Consider the following 27,113-nt stretch of genomic DNA (forward strand, 5'->3'; position numbering starts at 1 on the left):
AAGGTTCTAGTTATGCCTCTGTTAGGGTGTGTGAACAAGCACTTATAATGTCTCAAATTACTAAAAAATCTGGTTGGCCCCTTCTTCCACCCAATGAGAAAAGGGTGGCAATCAGGTGTGTACCACTGTTCATCAGAAAAAGCATAGTCAGTGACCTGGATTTTGAACATCTGGCTCAGAAATAAGTACAGGGATTTCCAATAATTCTATCTGTGAAGAGGTCTCCAAACTCACAAATGAACTCACTATAGTTCTAGACTTCTCTTGGCTGGGATGAAAGACCTTACCATTGTCCTTGCCTTTGACAAAGGCTTCCCACTCCCGGAACCACTGCATGCTGATACAGTAGATGACACTGGGGGACTCTTCTGCCTGGAATGCTTTATTTAGCTATAAGATGGAAGAAACACAACATGATAGCGTTAGCAGTGCACTCTGCATCATCCTCCCCTAGGATCAGGTCATCCTCCTCCCCCTAGGATCAGGTCATCCTCCCCCCTAGGATCAGGTCATCCTCCCCCCTAGGATCAGGTCATCCTCCTCCCCCTAGGATCAGGTCATCCTCCCCCACTAGGATCGTCATCCTCCCCCTAGGATCAGGTCATCCTCCTCCCCCTAGGATCAGGTCATCCTCCTCCCCTAGGATCAGGTCATCCTCCTCCCCCTAGGATCAGGTCATCCTCCCCCCTTAGGATCAGGTCATTCTCTCCCTAGGATCAGGTCATCCTCCCCCTAGGTCCTCAGGTCATCCTCCCCCTAGGTCCTCAGGTCATCCTCCCCCTAGGATCAGGTCATCCTCCCCCCCTAAGATCAGGTCATCCTCCCCCCTAAGATCAGGTCATCCTCTCCCTAGGATCAGGTCATCCTCCCCCCTAGGATCAGGTCATCCTCCCCCCTAGGATCAGGTCATCCTCCTCCCCCTAGGATCCGGTCATCCTCCTCCCCCTAAGATCAGGTCATCCTCCTCCCCCTAAGATCAGGTCATCCTCCCCCCCTAGGATCAGGTCATCCTCCCCCCTAGGATCAGGTCATCCTCCCCCCTTAGGATCAGGTCATCCTCCCCCTAGGATCAGGTCATTCTCTCCCTAGGATCAGGTCATCCTCCTCCCCCTAGGATCAGGTCATCCTCTTCCCCCTAGAATCAGGTCATCCTCCCCCCTTAGGATCAGGTCATCCTCCCCCCTTAGGATCAGGTCATTCTCTCGCTAGGATCAGGTCATCCTCCTCCCCCTAGTATCAGGTCATCCTCCTCCCCCTAGGATCAGGTCATTCTCTCCCTAGGATCAGGTCATCCTCCCCCTAGGATCAGGTCATCCTCCCCCTAGGATCAGGTCATCCTCCCCCTAGGATCAGGTCATCCTCCCCCTAGGTCCTCAGGTCATCCTCCCCCTAGGTCCTCAGGTCATCCTCCCCCTAGGTCCTCAGGTCATCCTCCCCCTAGGATCAGATCATCCTCCCCCCTAAGATCAGGTCATCCTCCCCCCCTCTAAGATCAGGTCATCCTCTCCCCTAAGATCAGGTCCTCCTCCCCCCTAGGATCAGGTCATCCTCTTCCTAGGATCAGGTCATCCTCCCCCCTAGGATCAGGTCATCCTCTCCCCTAGGATCAGGTCATCCTCTCCCCTAGGATCAGGTCATCCTCCCCCCTAGGATCAGGTCATCCTCCCCCCTAGGATCAGGTCATCCTCCCCCCTAGGATCAGGTCATCCTCCCCCCTAGGATCAGGTCATCCTCCCCCGTAGGATCAGGTCATTCTCTCCCTAGGATCAGGTCATCCTTCTCCCCCTAGGATCAGGTCATCCTTCTCCCCCTAGGATCAGGTCATCCTCCCCCCTTAGGATCAGGTCATTCTCTCCCTAGGATCAGGTCATCCTCCTCCCCCTAGGATCAGGTCATCCTCCTCCCCCTAGGATCAGGTCATCCTCCCCCCTTAGGATCAGGTCATTCTCTCCCTAGGATCAGGTCATCCTCCTCCCCCTAGGATCAGGTCATCCTCCTCCCCCTAGGATCAGGTCATTCTCTCCCTAGGATCAGGTCATCCTCCCCCTAGGATCAGGTCATCCTCCCCCTAGGATCAGATCATCCTCCCCCCTAAGATCGGGTCATCCCCCCCCCCCAGGATCAGGTCATCCTCCCCCCTAGGATCAGGTCATCCTCCCCCCTAGGATCGGGTCATCCTCCCTCCCTAGGATCAGGTCATCCTCCCCCCTAGGATCGGGTCATCCTCCCCCTAGGATCAGGTCATCCTCCCCCCCCTAGGATCAGGTCATCCTCCCCCCCTACAATATATAACAATTCTGTATTTGAGTTTGGATTCACTTTTACCATTTTAAAAGCAATGAACAACTGCATTTAAATTTTGTTTTTATATCTATTTGGAATTTAGCTTTGACGACCTCTGGAGACTACATAGCACTGGGACAGAGAATGCAGGATTCCTGCCCTGTACTGGGACAGAGGATGCAGGATTCCTGCCCTGTACTGGGACAGAGGATGCAGGATTCCTGCCCTGTACTGGGACAGAGGATGCAGGATTCCACCCTTTACTGGGACAGAGGGTGCAGGATTCCTACCCTGTACTAGGACAGAGGATGCAGGATTCCTGCCCTGTACTGGGACAGAGGATGCAGGATTCCTACCCTGTACTGGGACGGAGGATGCAGGATTCCTGCCCTTTACTAGGACAGAGGATGCAGGATTCCTGCCCTGTACTGGGACAGAGGGTGCAGGATTCCTGCCCCGTACTGGGACAGAGGATGCAGGATTCCTGCCCCGTACTGGGACAGAGGATGCAGGATTCCTGCCCTTTACTGGGACAGAGGATGCAGGATTCCTGCCCTTTACTGGGACAGAGGATGCAGGATTCCTGCCCTTTACTGGGACAGAGGGTGCAGGATTCCGTCCTGTACTGAGACAGAGGATGCAGGCATAGGTGTGCACAGCCTATTGCATTAGGGTGTGCACCTCAAAGCTCAAACACATATGCGTGTGTGTGTGTGCGCACATATGTGTATATATACGGACAGTGTCAGCAGGGCAGGGATTGGAGTAAGTATGGGAGTGGACGGTGTCCGTAGTTTTTTTATTTTTATTATATTATTTTTTTATTACTTTTTACAATTTTATTTTATTTCTGTTTCACAATTTTGTTAGGGGGCTTTGCTGAAATATCAGGGGTCCAAACGGGGAATTTGAGCCACACGGGGTGATTAGGGTATGTGCCTATGGATGCAGGATCCCTGCCCCGTACTGGGACGGAGGATGCAGGATTCCTGCCCCGTACTGGGACGGAGGATGCAGGATTCCTGCCCCGTACTGGGACGGAGGATGCAGGATCCGCCCGTACTGGGACGGAGGATGCAGGATCCGCCCCGTACTGGGACAGAGGATGCAGGATCCCGCCCCATACTGGGACGGAGAATGCAGGATGCCGCCCCGTACTGGGACGGAGGATGCAGGATCCCGCCCCGTACTGGGAAGGAGGATGCAGGATCCCGCCCCGTACTGGGACGGAGGATGCAGGATGCCGCCCCGTACTGGGACGGAGGATGCAGGATGCCGCCCCGTACTGGGACGGAGGATGCAGGATCCCGCCCCGTACTGGGACGGAGGATGCAGGATCCCGCCCCGTACTGGGACGGAGGATGCAGGATCCCGCCCAGTCTTGGGACGGAGGATGCAGGATCCCGCCCAGTCTTGGGAATGAGGATGCAGGATCCCGCCCAGTCTTGGGAATGAGGATGCAGGATCCCGCCCAGTCTTGGGAATGAGGATGCAGGATCCCGCCCAGTCTTGGGAAAGAGGATGCAGGATCCCGCCCTGTACTGGGAAGGAGGATGCAGAAGTCCGCCCTGTACTGAAAAGGAGGACGCAGGATTCCGCCCTGTACTGGGAAGGAGGACGCAGGATTCCGCCCTGTACTGGGAAGGAGGACGCAGGATTCCTCCCTGGACTGGGAAGGAGGATGCAGGATTCCGCCCTGTACTGGGAAGGAGGATGCAGGATTCCGCCCTGTACTGGAAAGGAGGATGCAGGATTCCGCCCTGTACTGGGAAGGAGGATGCAGGATTCCGCCCTGTACTGGGAAGGAGGATGCAGGCATAGGTGTGCACAGCCTATTGCATTAGGGTGTGCACCTCAAAGCTCAAACACATATGCGTGTGTGTGTGTGCGCACATATGTGTATATATACGGACAGTGTCAGCAGGGCAGGGATTGGAGTAAGTATGGGAGTGGACGGTGTCCGTAGTTTTTTTATTTTTATTATATTATTTTTTTATTACTTTTTACAATTTTATTTTATTTCTGTTTCACAATTTTGTTAGGGGGCTTTGCTGAAATATCAGGGGTCCAAACAGGGGGAATTTGAGCCACACGGGGTGATTAGGGTATGTGCCTATGGATGCAGGATCCCTGCCCCGTACTGGGACGGAGGATGCAGGATTCCTGCCCCGTACTGGGACGGAGGATGCAGGATTCCTGCCCCGTACTGGGACGGAGGATGCAGGATCCGCCCGTACTGGGACGGAGGATGCAGGATCCGCCCCGTACTGGGACAGAGGATGCAGGATCCCGCCCCATTTTGGGACGGAGGATGCAGGATGCCGCCCCGTACTGGGACGGAGGATGCAGGATCCCGCCCAGTCTTGGGAATGAGGATGCAGGATCCCGCCCAGTCTTGGGAAAGAGGACGCAGGATTCCGCCCTGTACTGGGAAGGAGGACGCAGGATTCCTCCCTGTACTGGGAAGGAGGACGCAGGATTCCGCCCTGTACTGGGAAGGAGGACGCAGGATTCCTCCCTGGACTGGGAAGGAGGATGCAGGATTCCGCCCTGTACTGGGAAGGAGGATGCAGGATTCGCCCCGTACTGAGAAGGAGGATGCAGGATTCCGCCCTGTACTGGGAAGGAGGATGCAGGATTCCGCCCTGTACATGTGAAGACTGTGTACTAAAGAAATGTCAGTATATAATCACATCACAGGGGATTTTAACAGCTCTGCAAACAGTGACAAGAAATGTTCACAGAGGGGACATCACATTTCGCAGCCGTCTATCACCTTAATAAAGGTGTCAATCTCGGTTTTCCGGCGCTTCGCCAAAGCTTCGATTTCCACCTGACATATTGAGCAAACATAGAGATGGTTCACAGCAGGGCCGCCTCCAAATCTGCAAAGAAATCAGCAGATGGTGTCACAGAGTTGCCAAAGGCAGATCTCATCCAATCAGGAGCAGCCAAAGCACAGGCTTACTGATCATTTATCTCTGAATAGTATAACCTCTATATAACAGTATACACAGATCAGCCATAAGATTAGGACCACTAATCGGTAAACTGAATAACATTGATTATCTTGTGACAATGACACCAGAAATTGAGTGGTACATATTAGTGCACATGTTGTCCCTGAAGCCCTATGTAGTCAAACTACAGTAGCTCATCTATTGGATCTAAGTTGCTGAAAAAATTCACATTGACAGTGTGAGGAGAAAAAAACAGCTGATCGCCGGCTGCGGTTTACATAACATGATCAGCTGTCATTGGCTGATCCACCCCCTTACTCCGATCTGTGATCAGGCGAGTCTCATGGACTCGCTGATCACAGAGTGAACGGGGCCGGTCCACAGGGAACGTGCAGGCCGCTCGTTGTCGAGAGGACGTCAATGTACGCCCTCCCGACAATTCAGGTCTGCGCTGTAGCCATCCTTTGGCTATAGCGCTGGCGCAAGCTAGTTAATGGAAGCACCCAGGCACTTACCACTGCTGGAATACGGGTACCACTCCACTACATATACTAAATATACTGCATAAGGCTCGGTTCACACTGATACGACATAGGATCTGACTTGTGAGACACAAAGTCAGATGACATGTAAAATGCAATGTTTCCCTATGAGAGCTGTCTTAACTGATAATACACAAGTCTGTCCGACTTCAGAAAAGGTTCCTGCACTACTTTGGCCTGTCTTTTGGCACTTTTCCACTGGAAGTACCGGCTCGGCTCCACTCGGCACTGCTTGGCCCAGCTCGGCTCAGTTCGCTTTTCCACTGCGTGGAACGAGTCGGCACGTTTCAGCACTGTATAGGCTCTACTCGGCTCAGTTTGCTTTTCCACTGTTGTATTACTTAGTACTAAGTAGGTGGGATTACAACGATTCTCTGACCAATCAGTGGCTAGTAGTGACAAACAATCAATGCTGCATGCAAAGAATTGTGGGATATGGTATTGGTACGGCCTGCTTGGAACCCCAACCGAGGTGGTACTGTTTAAGTGAGCCGCACCATGAAGTAGAAAAGCACCACGGTACCAAACCGCACCGAACCGTTCTAGCCCGTACCAGGCAGTACCATGCAGTGGAAAAGCGCCATTTGATACGATTTCAATGCCATAGAAAGTCACATTAAGTCAAATCCCTTGCCAAATCGGAGCATAGTGCCGGCAACGTCCGCATTGGTGCGACCGCGACTTTGCGGCACCACACTCATTCCCAAAAGTAGTTCCTGCTCTACTTTTGGCGACTTTGAGGGCGATTTCAATAGGCATCTGTGCATGAACCCACAGAGATGTCTTCCAAACCACCCCTGAACTCGCACTGAAATGTGAGTTTGAAATTGTGCCAGTTCAATTGAACTGGCACAATTTCACATCCGCCCTCAGTGTGAACGTAGGCAAAGTCAGATCAAAGTCGGTCTGAAGTTGCAGGGAAAGTCGGATCGGAAAGTCGCATGACTTTCATGTCGGAGCAGTGTGAAACCTGGGCTAATACTACAATAAAGTAATCATTCTACATCTTGGGCAGACATCAAACTGAAATAATGTATGTGGGAGTAAAAGTACCATTTCAGTCTTTTGCAGATGACACCAACCTATGCAGTGAATAACTTCCTTACAGGATGTCTCCAACTTTCAAGCCGACCCCAATGCACTGTTATGCAATGCAAATATTTTAGGCAACAGACAGCATGGATTAATGAAAGACATAAGTTCTCAAACAAACCTGATTTCTTTTTATGAGGAGGGAAGTAAAACCTTGGACAGAGGGGTGGCTGTGGGCGTAGTATACTTGGAATTTGCAAAAGCGTTTGACACAGTTCCCCACACACGGCTAATGTGTATGGTAAAGTCTACAGGCTTGGAAAGATCGGTTTGTAATTGGATAGAAAATTGGCTAAAAGATAGAATTCAGAAAGAAGTGGTTAATGATTCTTACTCTGAATGGTCTAAGGTTATCAGTGGTGTACCCCAAGGTTCAGTGTTGGGACCCTTACTTTTTAATATCTTTATAAATGATATAGGGTCTGGGATTAAAAGTACCATTTCAGTCTTTGCAGATGACACCAAGCTATGCAGTGTAATAAATTCTTTACAGGATGTCTCCAACTTACAGGCCGATCTCAATGCACTGTTTCATTGGGCAACTATGTGGCAAATTACGTTTAATGTTGATAAATGTAAAGTTTTGCACTTGGGGGCTAGGAATATGCATGCATCATACATACTAGGGGGGGTAGAACTGGGGGAATCCATAGCGGAGAAGGATCTGGGGTAATCAATGGTGGAGAAGGATCTGGGGAAATCAAAGGTGGAGAAGGATCAGTTGTAATCAATGGTGGAGAAGGATCTGAGGGAATCAATGGTGGAGAAGGATCTGGGGCAATCAACGGTGGAGAAGGATCTGGGGGAATCAATGGTGGAGAAGGATCTGGGGGAATCCATGGTGGAGAAGGATCTGGGGGAATCAATGGTGGAGAAGGATCTGAGGGAATCAATGGTGGAGAAGGATCTGGGGGAATCAATGGTGGTGAAGGATCTGAGGCAATCAATGGTGGAGAAGGATCTGGGGGAATCAATGGTGGAGAAGGATCTGGGTGTTCTGGTAGATCATAAGCTTAATAATAGCATGCAATGCCAAGCTGCGGTTTCCAAAGCAAGCAAAGTCCTTTCTTGTATTAACAGAGGCATGGACTCCAGAGAGAGAGAGATCACTTTGCCCCTGTACAAATCATTAGTAAGACCTCATCTGGAATATGCAGTTCAGTTTTGGGCAGCAGTTCTCAAAAAGGATATCGGGGAACTGAAGAAAGTGCAGAGAAGGGCAACGAAACTGATAAGAGGCATGGAGGAGCTCAGCTATGAGGAGAGATTAGAGGAACTGAATTTATTCTCTCTTGAGAAGAGGAGATTAAGGGGGATATATGATCAACATGTTTAAATACATAAGGGGTCCATATAGTGAACATGGTGTTGAGTTATTCACTTTAAGGTCATCACAGAGGACAAGGGGGCACTCTTTACTTCTAGAGGAAAAGAGATTTCGTCTCCAAATACGGAAAGGTTTCTTTACCGTAAGAGCTGTGAAAATGTAGAATAGACTCTCTCCAGAGGTGGTTCTGGCCAGCTCAGTAGATTCCTTTAAAAAAGGCCTGGATTCTTTCCTGGGTATAAATAATATAACTAGGTTCTAATATTTATAGGTAAAGTTGATCCAGGGAAGATCTGATTGCCTCTCGGGGGATCAGGAAGGAATTTTTTCCCTGCGGTAGCAAATTGGATCATGCTTTGCTGGGGTTTCTTTTCGCCTTCCTCTGGATCAACTGCAGGTATAGGATTGTGTATATGGGATTGTCTGGTTGGGTTTGTTTTTTATTGGTTGAGCCAGATGGACCGGTGTCTTTTTTCAACCTGACTAACTATGTAACTCACTCTAAATACCGTTGTTCAGTTTAAACATCAGAAAAGTCATCATTAAAAACTTACAATCGTAACAGTATAAGAAACCACACATAGAATAAATAAAGCGGCATAATTACCTATTGTACAAATATTCCCAAACATTCGGAGGCAGGATTACCACCAGGTCATCAATATAATGATACTTGTTTGGAGGAATTCCTGCAAAAAATAATATATAAGAAAATGTAAGCACGAGTTAGAGGGTTCAACTGTATAACAAAATGCATTAATTATTATTAGTTAATGTGCTTTTTATTATGCTGAAAATGCAGCAGTGTCCATAATAATGCTCATGAATAGCCCAAGCTATAAATCTGATGCAAATGATATGATCAATGCATTCAATACATGTGCCATACTGATGGGCATACCTCCATGTGAGCACAGGAAGCTCTGGTTGCTGATTGGTCCAGGCTCTGCGAATGTGTTGAATTTATTGAGCCACTCGCGGGAGATGTAGAATTGCAGCAGACCCGATTCCTTCATCTCTGCTAAAGATATGACTTTCTGCCGCTCCCGCTCTGCCTCATCGCTGCTCTTCCTGAGGGTAGAACAGATGTCAAGTGTGAGAGAAGGAGGTTTAGGTTCAGCTCAATATGTGTGATCTATGGGCCCATATTCTAATCCAAATGAGGGGTATTCCATTTACCTCTGCAGACCTAAACCTGTACTAAGCCCATTCAGGTTAGCTTGAGGGCCTGCTATTGCGCATGCGCGAAGCACAGCACGCTTCGTGAATGGCTCGGAGGTTGAGGAAGGAGGAGGGGGGCTGAACTTCAGGAGGACCTGGCCGCAGTCAGGTCTCCCGGAATTGGGGATTGATGCCTGTAAAAAACAGGTACCAGTTTCCCCCTCCCCGAAAGGTGCCAAATGTGGCCCCGGAGGGGGGGGGGGAGAAGATAAGCGGAGCTTCCACTTTTGGGTGGAACTACGCTTTAAAGTCGCAGCGACTTTGAAGTAGTTCATGCCCTACTTTGGTCCAACTTTGATGCAACTTGAGGTCCATAGACTTCAATGTTAACCCTCAAAAGTTGCATGAAAGTCGCACCTGAATGTAATACAGTGCAACAGTTATCCATTATCATTGATCAAAGATAAAGTTGTATCCAAGTCGCACCCATCCAAAGATGTGTTAAAGTTGTAACTTTGGAGTCCTACAAGTGTGAATAGAGTCTAATTGAAAAAGGAGGTTTAAGAACATACAAAGGAGCTTTGGCTGTACATCTCCTTTAACTACTTGACGTACGCACTATAGCCGCATGACGGCTACAGCGCGGACTTGAATTGCCGGGAGGGCGTACATTGACGTCTTCTCGGCAACGAGCGGCCTGCACGCCCTGTGGTGGCGCCCGGCTCGCTCTGTGATCAGCGAGTCCATGAGACTTGGTGATCGGGGGCGATCCCACCCCCTTACCACGTGATCAGCTGTCAGCCAATGACAGCTGATCATGTAAAGTAAACAGCAGCCAGCGATCAAGCTTTTTTTTTCTACTCACACTGTCAGTGTGAGGAGAAAAAAAACAACGATCGTGGGGGCTGCTGTCAGAGGGACATCGGTCCCGAAGAGGAGAGGGATTATTTGTGCCCCCAGTGCCACCTACCAGTGCCCACCAGCGCCACCTACCAGTGTCACCTATCAGTGCTCACCAGTGCACCTATCAGTGCCCCATAATGTGTCTCCTACCAGTGCCAATCAGTGCCCATGAGTGCCACCTATTAGTGCCCTTCAGCGCCACCTACCAGTGCCCTTCAGTGCCACCTATCAGTACTGCCTTATCAGTGCCGCTTTAATAATGCAGCCTCTCAGTGCCCATCAGTGCAGCCTCTCAATGCCTATCAGTGCCCATCAGTGCCGCCTCATCAGCGCACATCAGTGAAGGAGAAAAATTACCTGTTTGCAAAATTTTATAACAAACTTTTTTGTTTTCTTCAACATTTTTGGTCTTTTTTGGTTTGTTCAGCAAAAAATAAAAACCCCAGTGGTGATTAAATACCACCAAAAGAAAGCTCTATTTGTGTGAAAAAAATTATAAAAATCTAATTTGGGTACAGTATTGCATGACCGCGTAATTGTCATTCAAAGTGCGACAGTGCTGAAAGCTGAAAATTGGCCTGGGCAGGAAAGGGGTAAAAGTGCCCAGTAGGCAAGTGGTTAATTTCCATAAGCTGTGCAGCAGATTCAAGCACAATTGAGCAAACTTGTTTGCAAAATCGCTATAGTCTTCTTCTCACCTGTAGAACAGGACATAGGCCTCTGCATTCTGAACCACCGTCTCATGTACTTCAGTGACATACTGGTCATCAAACTCGTACCACTGACCATTAATCACATTCTGACAGTATGATATGTAGTGACCACCTGAAACATAACATGATACCACAGAGAGATTACGATTCATTTTTTTAAATTACCAATCATACTAGGATTTTTTATCCCCCTAGGATCAGAGCAAACACATACTGTGTCCGTAAACTGTCTGTTCAACGTACTTGTAAATGTTCATAAACGTTTAGATTATGAGAACTTTAGGCTCCGCTCACATCTTGGCGTCCCTGGATTCTGCCCGCAATCCCGAATCACGGCAAATCCCAGGATGCCCATGCGATCCCCGTCACTTCCAATGGCACCCCAAACGCGGCGCAATTTTGGTGCGATTGTCGTTCGATGAATTGTGGTTCTGACGGGAGTCACTTTGGTTGGGGGGCTCGTGGAACCCAGATTACTTTAGAGAGGTTGGGAAACTCCTTGTCCAGCTTCCCCGGCCCCTCTTATGTGTAAGTCACCCTGTGTCTATTAGGGGCACAGGGTGACCGAGAACCCCAGTCGGGTCTGCACTAATCAGACTCGCTGTACAACCACACCGGACTCAGAATTTCCTGTCACGCCAGTTATCCTGGGTTCTATATGTGTGGTTTGTGTTGAAAGAGTGAGGGGCTCTTTCACCTGGGACAATAATATTTCTGGACAATATCCCCCAGGAAATATATGAAGATGAACAATTTGACTTTTCATATTGCTAGATAGTGGGGTGGGGTTTGTTATTGTTAAGTACCTGTATTCCTTTGTTCTATTGTTGTTCTGTCTGTCTTAAAGATCAACTTATTATGGGATGTATATGTGTATGTGGATTGCTAGATAGCGATAGCGGGGTGGGTTTTTTTATTCAATAAAGTCCATAAAAAGTCAGTGAGGCCAGGTGCTAAGAATCAGAGATGAGTGAAGAAAAGGTTCCAACCCCATAGGATCACAACCCCAATCCTGGAAGAACCACTTGCTCAAGTATAGTAATTCCCTTACCAGAATGCTAGACCCCCCGGTTAAGGAAGGTCCAACAGGCATGGGTCACAGAATCCTCAATGGGGCAGAGTCCAAGGACATCTCTATCCATTCATGTTCATGAAGTATGAATGTATGAGGATACGTTAATATTGATGAAGTCATTGTGTTGGACCCGGTGCCAGACATCTGAGTGGACTCTGCCCCATTGATGACTCTGTGACCCATGCCTGTTGGACCTTCCTTAACCGGGGGGTCTAGCATTCTCAAAGGGAATTACTATATTGAGCACGTGGTTCTTCCAGGATTGGGGTTGTGATCCTATGGTGTTGGAACCTTTTCTTCACTCCTCTCTGATTCTTAGCACCTGGCCTCACGGACTTTTTATGGACTTTGCTGAATCCTTTTCTTCTGGTGTATCTATTTATGCAGAAGTGTTTGGCGCTGTACTTCTTTTTACTATTATTTTTGGTCTGATAACACCTTTGTACGGGCAGCCTTTTTTTCATTAAGCGCCTTTTCATCTTTACCCCTTTTTTGGGGTTTGTTATTTTTAAGTACCTGTAATCAATTAATTGTTCTATTGTTGTTCTGTCTGCCTTAAAGATCAACTTATTATGGCATGTGTATGTGTATGTGGATTGGCTACTAAGGGGGAGGGGGGGGATTGTCCCACAGGGTATATCTGTTTGTGCTGGTGTTTCAATAAACAGTTAGTTGCTTTCAGATCCATACAAGCTAAGTTCAGGCTAGTTTTTGTATGTAGGGTGGCTGGAATCTCTATATATGTCCAGACTGGAGGAAGCCATATACTGAAGGAAACCCACAAACACAGTGTGGGTTGAAGTTGCGTTACAGTCAGCGTGTGTCTATTAGGGGCACAGGGTGACCAAGAACCCCAGTCTGGTCTGCACTAATCAGACTAGCTATACAACCACAATGGACTCAGCCTTTCGCGTTACCCCGGTCATCCTGGGTTCTATATGTGTGGTTTGTGTTGAAAGAGTGAGGGGCTCTTTCACTTGGGACAATAATATTTCTGAACAGGGACCATCAGGAAATATATGAAGATGAACAATTTGACTTTTCAGATTGCTAGATAGTGGCGTGGGGTTTGTTATTGTTAAGTACCTGTACTCCTTTGTTCTATTGTTGTTCTGTCTGTCTTAAAGATCAACTTATTATGGGATGTATATGTGTATGTGGATTGGCTGCTAAGGGGCAGGGGGGATTGTCCCACAGGGTATATCTGTTTGTGCTGGTGTTTCAATAAAGAGTTAGTTGTCTTCAGACTCATACAAGCTAAGTTCAGGCTAGTTTTTGTATGCAGGGCGGCTGGAATCTCTATATATGTCCAGACTGGAGGAAGCTGTATACTGACGGAAGCCCACAAGTAGAGTGTGGGGTCGCCGTTTTCGTTACAGCGGTTAAATCGCACAAATAAAATTGCGGGACGCCTGTGGCTCAAAAGAAGTACAAGAACTTCTTGGGCAACAGGCATCTCGCGATTCTATTGGTGCGATTTTACGGCGATTTGTTGGGTGTGACAATCGCGGCCAAATCGTGCCACGTTTGGGGTGCCATTGGGAGTGACGGGTATTGCATGGGCATCCCGTGATTTGCTTTGATTCAGGATCATAGCGATTCTGCCCGCGATCTGGGACGCCAAGACATAAACAGAGCATTATGCATACATGTAAAAGATTAGATATAGAAGGAGCTTTTCAGCTGTAACAGAGTGGATCGCTTGGCAATTCTGGCATGATCCCAAATCACGGCAAATCACAGGACATCCGTGCGATCCCCATCACTTCCAATGGCACCCCAAATGCGGCGCAATTTTGCTGCGATTGTCGTTCGATGAATTGCAGTTAAAACGCACAAATAAAATTGCGGGACGCCTGTGGCCCAAAAGAAGTACAAGAACTTCTTAGGCGACAGGCGTCCTGCGATTCTATTGGCGGGATTTTACGGCGATTCGTTGGGTGACAATCGTGGCAAAATCACGCCACGTTTGGGGTTCCCTTGGAAGTGACGGGGATAGCACGACGTCCTGTGATATGCTGTGATTCGGGATCGCGGGCAGAATCATGGTGATTCGGGATCGCGGGCAGAATCATGGCGATTCTGCCCACAATCCGGGACGCCAAGATGTGAACGGAGCCTTATGCATACATGTAAAAGATTAGATATAGAAGGAGCTATTCAGCTGTAACAGAGTGGATCGCACGGGCATCCTGCGATTTGCTGTGATTTGGGATCGCGCGCAGAATAATGGCGATTCTGCCTGCGATTCGGGATGCCAAGATTTGAACAGAGCCTTATGCATACATGTAAAAGATTAAATATAAAAGGAGCTATTCAGCTGTAACAGAGTGGATCTGTTGCATCAAATGTGGTCCAGCTGTAATTATTACTCAGCACTGCATGCCAATTATTTTAGGAAGTGTGCTTAAACCCTCGTTCACACTGAACATGGCTTTGAAATCGTGTGACTTCACATGAACTCGCACAATTTCAAAGCCGCATTTCAGTCCGAATTCGGGGCGACTTTCAATAGACATCTGTACATGAACCTGCACAGATGTCTTGAAAGTCGCCCCCGAAGTCGCCAAAAGTAGTGCAGGAACTACATATGTAAATTGGTGCGGCCTCGCAAAGTTGGCGTCACACCGATTTGGATGGCGACATTGATGACAAATCGGAGCCTATTGCTGGCAGTGTTAATTTAATTGACTAAAACATTTTCGTCTACTAAATTAATACTATTTTAGTCTACTAAAATACGACTAAAACAATTGAGATGATTAAAATACGCCTAAAACTAAAATGGCATTTTAGTTAAAAGACGATGACAAAAACTAAATAGAAATTTGATGTCAAAATCCACACCACAATACCACATAAGAATATGTAGGGGGCATCTACTAAGCTGCTAAAAGAAAAGAAAATGAAGAAAAAGGCTTTTCTTTTTTTTTTTGTTAATTTTACGCCGCGATTTTAACTGGACTTGAAGCAATGTCTGTGTAATCTTGCGGTCTATAGTCCTCAAAGCGCATCAAAGTCGGACCAAAGTAATGCAGGGACTACTTTGAAGTCGTTGCGACTTTAAGTCGCACAGATATGAACGGTACTCATTGGAAATCCTGGAGTACGACTTGTCATGCGACTTTGCAGTCCCAAGTCGCAGGACAAGTGGCACAAGTGTGAAAGGGGCCTAATATGTGCAATGACATTACAGTTAATAGAGTTTACAGTTTTTTTTTAATTTTCAAGTTGTACTTCTGCTTGTCAAAAAGCAATATATTTGTTTATGAAACTTGGTTTTACTTTTAAAGACCAGGGCTTTTTTTCAGCTGGAACTTGGTGGAACTCAGTTCCACCACCTCTGGCTCAGGCCCTCTGCTCCCTGTTTACCACTGTCCCTTGTAAACACAGAAGTCTGGCTTCTGTGTTTACAAGTGACAGCTTGTCTCCCAACGGCTCCCACAGATCTGATCTCCTGAGTGGCTTATGTGGGGGCAGTGGAGGAGGGGGGTTGCACGAAGAGGTCAGTGCTGAAGAGGGGTGAAAGTGAGATGTGGATGGGGGGTGCAGGGGTAAGCAGCTGTGGAAGAACTCTTTACGTAGCGCACCCCTGAGCTCTGCGCTCAGTATACAGTGTACCCCTGAAATCTGCACTCTGAGCGTAATGCACTCCTGGTATTTATTGCCTCTTTCTGAGCGTAATGCACTCCTGGTATTTATTGCCTCTTTCTGAGCGTAATGCACTCCTGATATTTATGGCCTCTTTCTGAGTGTATTGCACTCCTGGTATTTATTGCCTCTTTCTGAGTGTGATGCCCTCCTGGTATTTATTGCCTCTTTCTGAGTGTAATGCACTCCTGGTATTTATTGCCTCTTTCTGAGTGTAATGCACTCCTGGTATTTATTGCCTCTTTCTGAGTGTGATGCCCTCCTGGTATTTATTGCCTCTTTCTGAGTGTAATGCACTCCTGGTATTTATTGCCTCTTTCTGAGTGTAATGCACTCCTGGTATTTATTGCCTCTTTCTGAGTGTAATGCACTCCTAATATTTATTGCCTCTTTCTGAGTGTATTGCACTCCTGGTATTTATTGCCTCTTTCTGAGTGTAATGCACTCCTGGTATTTATTGCCTCTTTCTGAGTGTAATGCGCTCTTGGTATTTATTGCCTCTTTCTGAGTGTAATGCGCTCTTAGTATTTATTGCCTCTTTCTGAGCGTAATGCACTCCTGGTATTTATTGCCTCTTTCTGAGCGTAATGCACTCCTAATATTTATTGCCTCTTTCTGAGTGTAATGCACTCCTGCTATTTATTGCCTCTTTCTGAGTGTAAAGCACTCCTGGTATTTATTGCCTCTTTCTGAGTGTAATGCACTCCTGGTGTTTATTGCCTCTTTCTGAGTGTAATGCGCTCCTAGTATTTATTGCCTCTTTCTGAGTGTAATGCGCTCCTGGTATTTATTGCCTCTTTCTGAGTGTAATGCACTCCTGGTATTTATTGCCTCTTTCTGAGTGTAATGCGCTCCTGGTATTTATTGCCTCTTTCTGAGTGTAATGCACTCCTGGTATTTATTGCCTCTTTCTGAGTGTAATGCACTCCTGGTATTTATTGCCTCTTTCTGAGTGTAATGCACTCCTGGTATTTATTGCCTCTTTTAGACACACCCACTGCATGGAAATTTGACCACACCCACTATTTGATGCAGTTTGAAGGGTGAATGTATGGGTGTGGGGGGGAGAGGGGGTTGTGGTTGAGTTCCTGCACCTACTTTCTGAGAAAAAAAAGCCCTGATAAAGACGTTCTATAAAAAAAAATTAAAACAAGTAAATATGATATACACTCACTGCCACTCTATTAGGTACACCTTGCTAGTACTGGGTTGGACCCCCTTTTGCTTTCGCAACTGCCTTAATTCTTCCTGGCATGGATTCAACAAGGTGTTGGAAAAATTCCTCAGAGATTTTGGTTCCTAGTGACATGATAGCATCATGCAGTTGCTGCAGATTTGTTAGCTGCACGTCCATGATGCCAATACCCCCGTTCCACCACATCCCAAAGGTGCTCTATTGGATGAGATGTGGTGAGTGTGGATGCCATTGGAGTACAGTGACCTGATCTGTTGAGTGTGGAGGCCATTGGAGTACAGTGACTGGATCTGGGGAGTGTGGAGGCCATTGGAGTACAGTGAGTGTGGAGGCCATTGGAGTACAGTGACCTGATATGGTGAGTGCGGAGGCCATTGGAGTACAGTGACCTCATTGTCATGTTGAAGAAACCAGTGGTGAGATGATTGGAGCTTTGTGACATGGTGCATTATCCTGCTGGAAGGAGCCATCAGAAGATGGGTACACTGTAGTCATAAGGGGATGGACATGGTCAGCAACAATACTCAGGTAGGCCGTGGCGTTTAAACAATGCTTAATTGGTACTAAGGGGCCCAAAGTGTGCCAAGAAAATATCCCCCACACCATTACACCCCCACCACCAGCCTGAACCATTGATACAAGGCTAGCATGGATTCATGCTTTCATGTTGTTTACACCAAATTCTGACCCTACCATCTGAGTGTCGCAGCTGAAATTCGAGACTCATCAGGCCAGGCAATGTTTTTCCAATCTTCTATTGTCCAATTTTGGTGAGCTTGTACGAATTGTAGCCTCAGTTTCCTGTTCTTAGCTGACAGGAGTGGCACCCCAAAGGCATACCTAGGTGGTAACGAGTGGCCCATTCTCCTCTGAGCTCAACAAGGCATTTTCCTCCACACAACTGCCGCCCACTGGATATTTTTAATTTTTCAGACTATTCTCTGTAAACCCGAGAGATGGTTGTGCGTGAAAATCCCAGTAGATCAGCAGTTTTTGAAATATTCAGACCAGCCCGTCTGGCACCAACAACCATGCCACGTTCAAAGTCACTTTCTTCCCCATTCTGCTGCTCGGATTGAACTTCAGCAAGTCGTCTTGACCACGTCTAGGTGCCTAAATGCATGAGTTGCTGCCATGTGATTGGCTGATTAGCAATTTGTGTTACCCAGCAATTGAACAGGTGTACCTAATAAAGTAGCCAGCGAGTGTACTTTCCTATCTATCGATCTAAGCCCTAATTCTCATCTAAAGCTATAGACATTATGAAGAAATCTGTAAAATTCACAACGGAAGCACTAAAATCTCTATGGAGAGCAGATCTTGACAGCCCTCACAACAGGTGTTTCTATGCTGTTGGAAACCTAAACCTGAATTTGGAGTCTTTATTATGATTTTTGAGGGCATTTGAGAATGAATTGTTTCACATTACAAGCAGCTAGAGAGGGCAAGGATGGCTTGATTTAAAGATTTTTTTTACTCTACACACGTTAATGTCTATAGTAGGAGTCTCTGAACTGTGGCCCCGAGGGCCAGATGTGGCCTTTTGCTAGTATTTATCCGCCTTTTGGGGCACTATTCCTCCCACTGACCAACAATGGGGCACTATTTCTTCCACCAATACCAATGATGGGATACTATTCCTCCTACTAATAAGGGCACTACTCCTCCTACTGACCACCAACTCTGAGGCCATATTTATTCTCACGGATGCCAGGCCCGGGACATTTTCTGCCCTTGCTGGCCACAATCTAGCCTTCCTAAATTCTGAAGGACAATAAACTGACCCAGAGGCGTAACTAGAACCTTCAGGGCCCCGGTGCAAGAAACCATGAAGGGCCCCCCAGACCCCTGGCCGAGGCCCTTCCCTTCAAGCCTGGGACTATTCCCACTGATCCTGGGGCCCTTTACTCTCATTGCGGGGCCCTTTATCACGGTCCTGCAAGCGGGGCCCTTTCACAAGTTCTGCAGTGGGCCCCCTTCCTGCCATGTTGGGGCCTCCCCACAGTGGCGGAATGCCAGGGCCCGGTCGCAAGTGTGACCTTTGCGATCCTGGAAGTTCACCCACTGGTGTCAGTAGTTTTTATTTTTTGGTATTTTAAATTGTATTATTTTTTATAATTTTATTTTTTTACAATGTCACTGACTATGACTCTGTCCATTCAGAAAAGGAAGGAGCTGGTAAATTACATATTTACCAACCGCTTCCTGGTTCTCTATTGTGACACATCCACTGCAGCAGCCGGCAGCAGAGGGAAGGGTTGCACAGTGGCGGGGGGGGGGGGAACCAGGGGAGCAAACAGGGGCCCAGAGACAGCAAAACACAAGTGAACTGGATAGGAGGAGTGGCGGGGGCAGCATACAAGGGAGCCAATCTCCTCCATTTTCCTCCTGCAGCTACAGGAGGAAAAAGGAGGACAGTGATTTCTCTACATGCTGCCCCCACCGCCCCTCCTGTCCAGGTGTACAGGGGAGCCGCACAGGCCCCTGGAGCATGGGACCCGGTTGAAATTGCAACCCATGCAACCCCTGTAGTTATGCCCCTGTGCCTAGGCATGATGGGAATTGTAGTTCCTGAACAACTGGAGGGCCATAGTTTGAAGTCCTCTGCTCTAGGGTGTCTGGCTTCAGAAAATATATAATGTTTATGTAATGTTAATATATAAGTGGTTAAGATATATCCAGAAGTGGTTAAGCCAGTATCGAGCTTTAATCCAATGAGACCCATTATTTGCTGAGCTGTCCAGTACTGATCATCTGTTTTATTTGAATCCTTATTGGATGGTTTGTTGCTATTTAAAAAACTATTTAAAAAAAGAAAGAGGTCTTTGAGGCCTCAAATATGGGAAACTGGTGTCAGCAGAGGCACCCGAATGTGAAGGAGAGGCTGAGAATTGGATTTTTCATGAATTCAATATCGGTCTCTTTTTTTTTTTTTTTTCTCCTTATCTTTGGAGGCACCCCAGTTAATTAAAAAAATGCACCATAGCTCCAGCAAGAAGATCAATACATGTACAGCTTCCTGCTACTGGCCTGTATGCCCATCTGTTCTGGGCCAGAATATCAACAGAAAGAACCCCACAAAACCATCCTGGTGCTCAGGGGAACAGTGTTCTTCTTTACCAAGAAGAGGTCTGAGTATCAAGAGGGTGTATGCGCAACACAGCTACTTCTGTTGTTGGCCTTCTGTCCTGGTTAGATTCGGATCCCTTACCAGTTCCCAAAATGTCAACAACAGATATAAAAAAAAAAAAGACCCCAGAAGTGTTTTACCATGATCCTTTGGGTGTTCTTTTTTTCTCACTGGCTCATCAGGTTGTTCCATGGGATTTACTGTAAAGTATAAATTGTAAGTGATTCCCATGCTGATTGGCCAACTTAAGCATTGATTTATTTATAGGAAACACTGTAACAAGTACTCTCCTATTCAAAAAGGAGATTATTGGTTTTATGCAGCTATTTCTAGAACTCACTTTAAGTGCCGGTTCACACTACGTCGCTCCGACTTAGGGGGGCGACCTGTGAAGTCGCGTGCAGCACGACTTCGGCGCGACTTGCACGGACTTCATATAATGAATGTCTATGCAAGTCGCCACGAAGTAGTACAGGACCCTTTTTCTAAGTCGGAATGACTTGTGTCGCTCCTATTAGAACCGGTCCTGTACTACTAAATGGACCGCGACGGTGCACGACTTGCCAGGCTGACCAAGTCGCCTGACAAGTTGTATTAGTGTGAACCGGCACTTAAGGCTAACTCCACCTTTTGCAAACAAAACAAAATAACGAATGCAACCATATTTGTAGCAAGCAAAATGCGTGTTTTACAAATGAGCCTGCAGAGCATTGCAATCAGTGGATCGTGGGTGCAATGCTGGACTCTTCCTTCAGCTCAGGATCTACCAAGGTACAGACTTTCATGCAGGCTTTCTGATCAGGTCCGCCTGTGTGTTTTTCAGGCGGATCTGATCAGATGCTCCATGCAGCCCTATGAACAGGGCTGTTGTTATAAGTCACGGGGCCCCGTACAACCTCCCTGGCAGGCCCTCCCCCCCCTGAATACCTGAATATATCAAGACAATATTTTCACTAAAATCGTTATTAGCAGACACAAACATAACAGAGAACCTGTGTTATTAGCCCTTTTTAATTGTTTTTTATACCTTTTTAATTGTTTTTATTATTAAAAAAAAAATTATAATTTTGTTTTTTAAATGTTTACAATTATTTTATCTTACAATTTTCTTAAATTATTTATTACAATGTTAAACGATTATTATTATTTTTTATAATTTGTTATTTTTTTACAGGACAGGGAAGCCTGCAGTGCTCTGGGAGAGAAACGGGGCCCAGGGGGGTGGGGTGGCACAGTGAAAGGGGGATCAGAAGCAGGCAGAACAGAGAGGGTGATCGGTGTCAGAGGAGCAAATCCAGGAATGATGCCCTGTGTCTGTGTCTCTCCCTGCAGCAGCTGAAAGCTGGCAGGAGGGGGAGAAATTGGCTTTCAGCTGCTGCAGAGAGCCGCACAGGGCTTCCTTCTGTAATTGTCCCCCTGCCCGACCACACAGATTCCCCGTGCTGTTGCGGCCCTCCTGTGTGCCCGGGCCCCCTACAGGAGGACTGGTGGTCCCCCCTATCAGTGCCTATGGAGCAGCGGATGTCAGTGGTGACATGCTATTCGATCCTGTCCGTGAATTCCAGACGGGTGGAAACCCTATTTTCCATCCGCCTGGAGGATCAGATCGGATAGGATCGGATGAAAACAGACAGGCGGTCCGTTTTCATCCAATCTCCCATAGAGGAGAGTGGGGATCTGACAGCTCTGTCTCTGCAAAGTAAGCGGAGATGTTGCTGTCACCCGCCTGCTCAACGGGGATCAACAGATCGATCCCCGCTGAGCAAAACGGAGTCCGCCAGGTTGAAAGCCCGTGAGAAAGGACCCTTACAGAGCTGAAGGAACGGTCAATGTACTGCAAGGGCTATAATAATCACAACTGAGAACTACTAGTCCTTCCGCGGCAGTGGAATTCAGGACTTGTAGTTCATTCATTCACAGATCTCTGCTTGCAACCCTATATCAGAGTGTGACATGGCCAAAAAATATATTACATTTTATACGTTGGTTGATGTTCTTTTAGGGCCTCTTTTTAGGGTCTATTCATCAGCACTGTTGTGGGCAGTGTGGTCAGGGCCGCTGATAAGGCAGTACAGCCAGCCCTCTTGTACTGGGCCCGGGCCCCTTCAGTTCAAAAGGGGGGGGGGGGCCAGGCACCTGCTGAGTAGGAGGGCCGGCTGTACTGTCTTATTGCAGACGCTGATCCTCTTCTGTCTCCCACTGCAGCATTGCCAGCTTCTCCTCCTCTCCCTCCCTCCGGATGCACTGCAGGGGGAATGGTTCTAGCCAGTAGCGTAACTAGAACCTTCAGGGCCCCGGTGCAAGAAACCATCAAGGGCCCCCCTGGATCCCTGGTCAGGGCCCTTCCCTTCAAGCCTGGGGCTCTTCCCACTGATCCTGGGGCCCTTTACTCTCATTGCGGGAACTTTATTACTGTCCCGCAGCAAGACCCTTTCACAAGTTCTGCAGTGGGCCCCCTTCCTGCCATCTTGGGGCCTCCCCACAGTGGTGGAATCCCAGGCCCCGGTTGCAAGTGACCTGGATCCTGGAAGTTCACCCACTGGTGTCAGTAGTTTTTTTTTTTTGGTATTTTAATTGTATTATTTTTTAGCATTTTATTTTATTTTTTTTTTACAATGTCACTGACTATGACTCCATTCAGAAAAGGAAGGAGCTGGTAAATTACATATTTACCGACCCCTTCCTGGTTCTCTATTGTGACACATCCCCTGCAGCAGCCGGCAGGAGAGGGGGGAGCACAGTGGGGGGGGGGGACCAGGGGAGCACACAGGGGCCCAGAGACAGCAGAAAACAAGTGAACTGGATAGGAGGAGTGGCGGGGGCAGCATACAGAGGAACCAATCTCCTCCATTTTCCTTCTGCAGCTACAGGAGGAAAAAGGAGAACAGCGATTTCTCTACATGCTGCCCCCACCGCCCCTTCTATCCAGGTGTACAGGGGAGCCGCACAGGGCCCCTGGAGCATGGGGCCTGGTTGCAATTGCAACCCCTGCAACCCCTGTAGTTACGCCCCTGGTTCTAGCACATGCGCCCCTTACTTCTGCTGTCCGAGCCCCCCTGTGTCCCGCTTTCCCCCACAGTACTGATGGCTTCCCTCCTCTCCTGCAGGCAGCTACTGCGGGCACACAGGGGGATGTCATTTACTGGCCCCTTCCTTTCCTGAATTAACACAGTGAGTGATCAGTTCCAATCACTTCTGTGTCCACTCATCACTGAAGCATAGTAAACTGTGTTTACTTTACTTTAGTATGTGAATGAGCAGGAAGCTTCAGAGGGCTTCCTGCTCATTCATCTGTGCAGCTGAGGTTGTAGAGAAAGGGACTGATAAATCTACGTCCTCAGTCACTTTCGGCCAGGGTGGAGGGGGCCCTGTCAGGTAGGCTGTATGGGGCCCCGTGATTGCTAACAGCAGCCCTGAGTGTGGTCATGGAGAAAACCCACTAGGATGAGCAAGGGCTACCATGCTAGAATTAGCAGGCACTATGGAACATCCCACACATAAGAGATCCAGCGCTTACTAATTGGTGATGGTGAGGGATGAAGTGCCTGACTTATCCTGAGCTGCTGTAAGAGAGACCCCTTGGGAAAAGCACTTTTCCCCCAACTGTGTGCTTTCCACTATGGAACATCCACTACAGTCCACAGCTAAGTGCGCAATTTTACAATCGCAGTACTAACGCAACTCCGAACCTCATGGAGCTCTGAGTGCACCAAGTGCCTTCCTTTGACTCCTACATATGAGAGCAAATAATATATAGGCAGCTAAAGTTATCTGCAAATTTTTTTGGGGCCAAGTTTGACTTTTACTTTAGTTTAGAATTGCAAAAAATTTGAGCTGCCTACATCTCTGGATCTCCTGTTCATTGAGGTTCATTTGAAGTTTAGTGTTTTTGCTGAAGGTAACCTCTGCCTATATACTTTTTAATCATAAAGACCGTTTTGGAGTGCTCGGCTTTGAGACGGGATGACTTGAATGTGTGTCTTGTTCACCAGTAGAGCTTAATATACTTACTTCCTGCTGTGCCATGATGACAGATAACAGCCAACAGGTCATATGTAGTGATATGGGACACGCATTCCTTAGCCAGGAACGGACGCAGGTTTAGCCCCTCTAAGGGGAAGGAGACATGGCTGCTGATTTTCAAGGAATACATTACTTCATGGCGAAAGCGCTTCAAGTGTATACAGAGAATCTGAGGGAAGAACATCATAAGATACTGTGAATGACAGTACAAAATCTATATACATATATACACTATATTACCAAAAGTATTGGGCCTGCCTTACACGCACATCAACTTTAATGGCGTCTTAGTCCGTAGGGTTCAATATTGAGTTGGCCCACCCTTTGCAGCTATAACATCTTCAACTCTTCTGGGAAGGCTGTCCACAAGGTTTAGGAGTGTGTCTATGGGAATATCTGACCATTCTTCCAGAAGCGCATTTGTGAGGTCAGGCACTGAATATGGTCATGAACGCCTGCCTCACAGTCTCTACTCGAATTAATTCCAAAGGTGTTCTATCGGGTTGAGGTCAGGACTCTATACAGGCCAGTCAAGTTCCTCCTCCCCAAACTCGCTCATCCATGTCTTTATGGACCTTGCTTTGTTCACTGGTCTAAATCATTTGGTGGGGACGGGGGGATTATTAGAGAAGCACCGAAATTTCGGCCACCGAAATTTTCAGCCGAAAATGAGCCTATCCCATTTCGGCCGATAATGGGTTAAAAATGTAGAAATGAATGGCCGCTGTGAGAAAGGAGGAGGGCGCAGCGCAGGTTTTAAAAGTCCCGCCTCTGGCCGGCCGCCTGCCTATCAGTGATGTCCCTACTACTACTATGATCTGTGTATGAATGAACTGACAGACCGGGCGGGAGGGAGGGCGGAGAGCAGCCGTTAATAGCTATAACTATGTGAGTGCTTCACTTCACTTCCCTGTCAGCGGGACTATGTGTATGAATGAACTGACACACCGGGCGGGGAGGGCGGGCGAGCGGCCGCTAATAGCTATAACTAAGTGAGCGCTTCACTTCCCTATCATGCGGGTATCTCCTCTGACAGGGAAGTGAAGCGCTCACATAGTTATAGCTATTAGCGGCCCCTCGCCCGCCCTCCCGCCAGGTGTGTTAGTTAATTCATGCACAGATCGTAGTAGTAGTGACATCACAGGGAGGCGGGCCGCCGGCCAGAGGTACGTCTTTTGAATGAAGGACACCGGAGGAGCACTCAGCAGAGTGAGAGTAAGGAGATTGAATCCTTGGGATGGGGAGGGACGCTGAGGCAGAGGGGGGGGAGGGTGTACTGCCGAGGGGGACGCTGAGGCAGTGGGGGGGGGGGGAGCTGAGGCAGCTTACCAATGGTATTAGTATTATGCAGCATGAGGGGGTTAATGTATTGTCACTGCTGGTCACTCATCTATTAGTGACCGACCAGTGGAAGTTAATTAACCTCTTTGTGCTGCATTAGTGCAACCAGTATCAGTGCAACCAGTGTTAATTATCACTGATACTGGTTGCACTAATGCAGCACAAAGGGGTTAATTAACTGCCCCTGGTCGGTCACTAATGGATCAGTGACCAGCAATGGCAATACATTAACCCCCTCATGCTGCATAATACAAATACCATTGGTAATTAAATTAACCACTTGCCAACCCGTCACAGTACATATACTGTGACAGGGTGGCAGCGACAGGTGTACATCCCTCTTCTATCTAATTTAAAATTATTTGGGGGAAAAGGTCATTTTCGGTTTCAGTTTTTGGCCAAGGGCATCCTGCATTTTCGGTTTCGGCCCAGAATTTTCATTTCGGTGCATCCCTAGGGATTATGGTGTGAGTTTTTTTTCAGGGGATGGGCTTGGTCTCTTACTTCCAGTGAAGGGAAATCTTAGGGCGTCAGCATGCCAAGACATTTTGGATAATTTCATGCTCCCAACTTTGTGGGAACAGTTTGGGAATGGCCCCTTCCGGTTCCAACATGACTGCACACCAGTGCACAAACAAGGTCCATAAAGACATGGATGAGCGAGTTTGGGGTGGAGGAACTTGACTGGCCTGCACCCAATAAAACACCTTTGGGATGAATTGGAGCGGAGACTGAGAGCCAAGTCTTCTCGTCCAACATTAATGCCTGACCACACAAATAGGCTTTTGGAAGAATGGTCAAACATTAACAAAGCTCAAGCACCCTGCTTGAAGCCAAGATCTTACTAATGTGAAATCTAGATAAATAGTGAAGCCAGTCATAGATGGATCAAAATTCAGCCGGTTCAGCAGGAACCAGCTGAATTTCAATCCATCAATGGGCAGGCTGGTTGCACAGAAGTCTATTCCACTTCTGTACAACCAGCCTGCTGGAAAATTGTAGCTTGATCAGTGCCACTGGCTATAGCCGGTGATGCTGATGAGTGTATGCTGATGGTGGAAAGTCTCCCCACTGTCAGAATACAATAGCTCCACAGGAGGGATTCCCCCATCCACCTCGAATTTGTGGATGGGGTATCCGATTAATTTTCTTTTGTTCAACCCACTGGTTGACTGAAAGAATATGAAGTGCGTATGGCCTGCTTAAGGCAGGCTGTGACCCCCGAAACATATTTATATATATTTTCCTGTAGAAGGCTTGAGAGCATCTAAAACTTCCTTACAGATAATATCACTTTGTGTGGGGAACCTAGACAGATTGCTTTGATTCCTCGAGTGCTAGTACCATCTACGTACAAAGATTATATATATATACACACACACACACACATGAAGAGAGGGGTATAGGAGTATATACATGTATAAAACAGATACAGGCTTAAAAAGTGTACTTTTTTTTTTTTTTTACTAACACTACTAAATTACATAAGACCACATAGGTGGGACCTGGTTTTGCAGTACTCCTGAGAAACTTCCAGATTGCTCAGAAAATAAAACATACACAATAACCACATACACAGGCTAATGTGGTCATGTAACACAACTAAACATCCAACCAAAAAAATACTAAAATGGGTGATAATAGGGCAGGATAGTTTGAAGCAGAGTATTCATGTGTTATCCACAAATTAGGACTAAAGCAACCATCCCGTATTGAT

At 47.4% G+C, this 27,113-nt stretch overlaps 1 protein-coding gene across 1 annotated transcript in view; it reads right to left on the reverse strand.

Annotated features, from left to right (window-relative positions):
* The window catches only part of USP20 (ubiquitin specific peptidase 20), a 99,284-nt gene that overhangs the window by 20,623 nt on the left and 51,548 nt on the right, over positions 1 to 27,113 (reverse strand). The window contains exons 17-23 of the mRNA XM_082263109.1: positions 24,044 to 24,224; positions 20,173 to 20,232; positions 10,967 to 11,093; positions 9,106 to 9,275; positions 8,812 to 8,893; positions 5,060 to 5,168; positions 288 to 390 (exon numbers count right to left, since the gene is read on the reverse strand). Coding sequence (XP_082119235.1) covers positions 288 to 390; positions 5,060 to 5,168; positions 8,812 to 8,893; positions 9,106 to 9,275; positions 10,967 to 11,093; positions 20,173 to 20,232; positions 24,044 to 24,224 — 832 coding nt within the window. The remainder of the gene's footprint in view (positions 1 to 287; positions 391 to 5,059; positions 5,169 to 8,811; positions 8,894 to 9,105; positions 9,276 to 10,966; positions 11,094 to 20,172; positions 20,233 to 24,043; positions 24,225 to 27,113) is intronic.

This window comes from Pelophylax lessonae (assembly GCF_965119305.1).
Source record: "Pelophylax lessonae genome assembly, chromosome: 7".
Lineage (NCBI taxonomy): Eukaryota > Metazoa > Chordata > Amphibia > Anura > Ranidae > Pelophylax > Pelophylax lessonae.